Source organism: Marmota flaviventris, chromosome 9 (genome assembly GCF_047511675.1).
Source record: "Marmota flaviventris isolate mMarFla1 chromosome 9, mMarFla1.hap1, whole genome shotgun sequence".
NCBI lineage: Eukaryota > Metazoa > Chordata > Mammalia > Rodentia > Sciuridae > Marmota > Marmota flaviventris.
This window is the reverse complement of record NC_092506.1, coordinates 18447635-18452013: the sequence shown is the minus strand read 5'-3', so window position 1 is coordinate 18452013 and position 4379 is coordinate 18447635. Positions and strand designations below refer to the sequence as shown.

The following is a 4379-nucleotide window of genomic DNA, read 5'->3' as shown; positions in this document are numbered from 1 at the left end:
GATTCCTTCAGGTCAGGGAGCTGGGCCAGTGGTACTATTGCTGTTGTCCAGTAGAGAAGATGGGAGCAGGGTAGTTGGTTTAAGGACACTTGGCTATTACATGATGAAGTTGAAATCACTAGCATTTTGGTAGCAATAAATGAACATTTTTTTAAATTGAATTCTTATTTGGAATAAATTCAGATCAAGAGGAAACTTGCTCAGAGGGTGTAGAAAATTCCTACCTGCCTCTCACTCAGTGTCTCCTGATATTTTCCTCTTATATTATGAAAGGTACATCTATCTTGATGAAACAAACAAGGATACAGTACTCTTAATTTTAAGTAATCTTAAATAACTTTATGTATATATAAGTGATTTTTTCTACTACTGTGACTGTTCTGCTCTAGAAGTCTATCCATCATAACTCATTGAATTTAAGACAATTACTTTTAAAAGATTTGAAATCATAAACCATGAGCACACTATTTTCTCCATTGCCAATATGTTGACACTAATTTTAAGCATTTCTTTATTTGATTAATGCAAGAGTTGGTTTGTTTAGATTTGATGTATATTTCAATTATTTCAATTCTAAAATGGTATTGCTTTTGGAGCACCTCAGATAAAGTAGAAAGAATGAGAAAACTTGCCAAAAATGTCCCGAGCACTTAGTGATTGCTAATCAAAACTAATATTCCTTTTGCAGATTTTCCAGTTCAGAGGGACACGCTGACCTCAGACTACATTCAATGGAGAATCCAAACAATGTGACTGTATTCATCCTTTTGGGCATTACAAAGAACCCAGAGTTGAGGAGAATACTCTCTGGTTTGTTTCTAGTCATGTATGTGGTCACAGTACTGGGAAACCTCCTCATTGTGGTAACCATAAGTGCAAGTCAGAGTCTGAAGTCTCCCATGTATTTTTTCCTTACTTCCTTGTCCCTCATGGATGTCACCTACTCTTCCGTCATTGCCCCCAAGTTGATTGTGGACTCCCTCTCTGAGAGCACCACCATCTCCCTCAAAGGCTGCTTGACCCAGCTCTTTGCAGAGCATTTCTTTGGTGGTGTGGGGATCATCCTGCTCACCGTGATGGCCTGTGACCGCTACGTGGCCATCTGTAAGCCCCTGCACTACACCAGCATCATGAGTCCTCGAATGTGCTACCTGATGGTGGGAGGGGCCTGGCTGGGTGGGTCCATGCACGCAACCATACAGCTTCTTTTCATGTATAAAATACCTTTCTGTGGCCCCAATATCATCGATCATTTTATGTGTGACTTGTTCCCATTGTTGAAACTGTCCTGCATGGACACCCACGTCCTGGGTCTCTTGGTCATCCTCAACAGTGGGGTGATGTGTATGACCATCTTCCTTCTCCTCTTGGCCTCCTACGTGGTCATTCTCTGCTCCCTGAAGTCTTATAGCTCTGAAGGAAGACGCAAAGCCCTCTCCACCTGTAGCTCCCACCTCACTGTGGTGGTGTTATTCTTTGTGCCATGTATTTTCTTGTTTGTGAGGCCTGTGGTCACTTACCCCATAGACAAGGCAATGGCTGTGTCCTTTACCGTTGTTGAACCCATGTTAAATCCCTTGATCTACACCTTGAGGAATGCAGAGGTGAAACATGCCATGAGGAAACTATGGGTGAAATGAGGGACCCTGGGTAGTCACTAAATTACAGACCAAGGGACAAATTTGCCTCACAATGCCAGGGGAGTCTAAACATCCCCATAACACCAATCCGTTCAGCCCAGGCAAACAGATGCTTTGTTTTATTTTATTTATTGGCTCTTTTTGGTTACACATGACAGTAGAATCCATTTCTTAAAAAAAAAAACAAGTCAAGATGTCAAGATTCTACAATGTCTTGTACAACCAGGATATACCTCCAGGATCTCACACAGGTACATTTTGTACTATCTCATCTTCCCCACAAGCAAGTACGCACAATTTTAAATTAAATTCTATTTTGGACAACCCTAATCTTCCCAAGTTTAGGGTTTTTAATTAATTTATTTATTTTTCTTTTTGAGATGATCTTTTCCAAAGCCTTTGCTTGGTTGAGTCCCTGACTTTTTAAAAAAAAATTTTATTTCCTATTTATAAATGAACTCCTACTTGAGAATAAAAGAGAGGGTATTTCCTGGTGACTTTCCCCAGAGCGTCCCTTCAGCTGTCCTTCACTCTCCACCCAGGTTGTACTCTCAACATCTCCAATCACAAATGGTACCTGAAAATACTTCTGGAGACCCATGTTCTGTTTTTCCCTTTCCCAATTATAATTCTTGTCAATGGAGGGATTTCTCTTATTCCTTTGTGCATAACCCCAGGGGTTAGAACACTCCTGGTCACCCTGTATGTGCTTAATAAATATTATTGGATAATTCCAACTCCAAAAAAGACTAAGGAGTTTAAAATATTTTAAAATAAGCATAAATAAGTGAGGAATACAAATACTTATAAGTATTTTTGGGGGTTAGAATCCCCCCAGTTGGCACTCTTCCAATTGTCCCTTTGGACTCATTTTTTATTTGTTAGAGTGCTTTTATACAGAGGCCATGAGTATGCCAAGATTCTCAACTACTTTTAGCCGCTAATTGTCAAGTGCTTTAAAATCAAGTGTCTATATCTTGAAGTTATACATTTTTTATGGGACGAAAGCAACTGTATACGCTTTTTCATTTTATTGGTTTTTTTTTATTTATACGTACCTAGATCTATTTTATTAACTGTGGGAAAATGATTTTCCTGTATCCTCAAGATATGTATATCCAAATCCAATGGATGTTCATTTTCTCTGAAATTCTATGAAAAATGCTAAAAGACACTTACGATGTTTCGAGCCACCTCCCTTGATGAGGTATATGGGAAGACTAAGATCCTAGCATGATTTAGCGAACTGTTTCCTTATTAAAACAAATATGCATGATACATGTGAAGACAATAATTTCAGCATGAGTTATGGTTTCAAATAAAGCAACACTTAACTCAAGTAGTTTTATTTTGAAATAAAATATGTTATGTGCAATAAACATGTAGTTTGTTAATCCCCAACTGTATTTGTAACTTCAAGATGCATTGAAAGATATTTGCTGAGTTTGTATAAAGTTCAGATACTTTACTAGGAGCTGTACCTTATGTCTCAGATCTTATATGCTAGTGCAGAAGACAAATTATGAAAATTAAAATAAAAAATCATAGAAAATTCCATGCTCAGAAAATTGTAATGGAATAGTGCAAAGGTGACGGGGGACCTCTGAGGAGGTTGGCAAGGGAAATTTCTGAGAGGAATTTCTAAGCTGAAATCTGAATGTGGGAAGAACCACCCTCAGACATACCCATTGGAAGAGAAAATGTTATGCAAAGAAAAGCCTGAAGTGAAGAATGTGGGGTGATCAGTGCACTGCAGCTGGGGTGGGGCTGTGGTACATGGTGAGAGATTAAAAGGCAGACAAGGCCCTGGTAGACAATATTATTAGTTTTTAATCCTTATGTTAAAACAGCTGTTGTGGGAAGCCATTCTCGCACATGATTGGGCACCTCCCGGATTGGGTGTGAGGCGTTCTGGCAAAACTGTGTGGGAGCTTTCCCCACCCTCTCCAGGTGTGAGAGCCTGTCCGTGTGGGGGTGTGACTGACCACTGACCCTGAGGCCAATCACTGACCCTGACCTTGAAATGCTGCCCCCACCCCTACCTTCATTGGATGGAATTTTCCCCTGAATTTCTTGTTCCCCAATAAAAGGCCACTCCCTGCTGTGCTCGCTCTCTCTCTCCTGCTAGCCCTGAGTAAGCCTTGCTGCCCTACCGGGTGGTTTGAGGTGTGAGCCAGAGAGGTGAGAGCCGTTTGGGACCTGGTCATAGAAAAAGGTAATTGAGTCTGTGTGTTTTATTTTGATCTCACTAGTTAACTTTTATGCCACGAACCTCTTTAATGAAACCAGTGTGCTGGTCGCCTGGTGGAAGCTGTGGCATCAAAGAGACTCTATTAGACTACAAGGGAGAAAATTGGAGAGGACACAGGGTAGTAAGTAGGGGTCACAGGAAGATTTTTTTTAAGATAAGAGATTGATTATTTGCTACTGTAAATTATCCAGTGATAAGGAAAACGGAAATGAAAGAAGAACATTAAAGGAAGTTTTAGATCAGTGCCCTTGTGTGAGCAAAAAGGAGAAACCTATGTCCCAAGCACAGGTCAAGTGGCATCACTGGCTTTGAAGTGGGACACAGATGATTCCTGTACAGTCACAGGTAGGACCTAAGTGGACAGATGCTGGCAAATCAGTAGACATAGCTGTTGGGGTTGGTAGATGTTCTTTTTAAATTTTTAATTTTTTTAAAGTTATAAATGGACACAATATTTTTATTTCATTTATTTTTATGTGGTGCTGAGG

At 40.0% G+C, this 4379-nt stretch overlaps 1 protein-coding gene across 1 annotated transcript; it reads left to right on the top strand.

Annotated features, from left to right (window-relative positions):
- The first annotated feature begins 722 nt into the window (after positions 1–722).
- LOC114093764 (olfactory receptor 4C6-like) lies at positions 723–1640 on the top strand. The gene has a single exon (XM_027936663.2). It carries the CDS (start codon positions 732–734, stop codon positions 1638–1640), a length of 909 nt encoding a protein of 302 aa, XP_027792464.2. The 5' UTR covers positions 723–731.
- The last annotated feature ends 2739 nt before the right edge of the window (positions 1641–4379 follow it).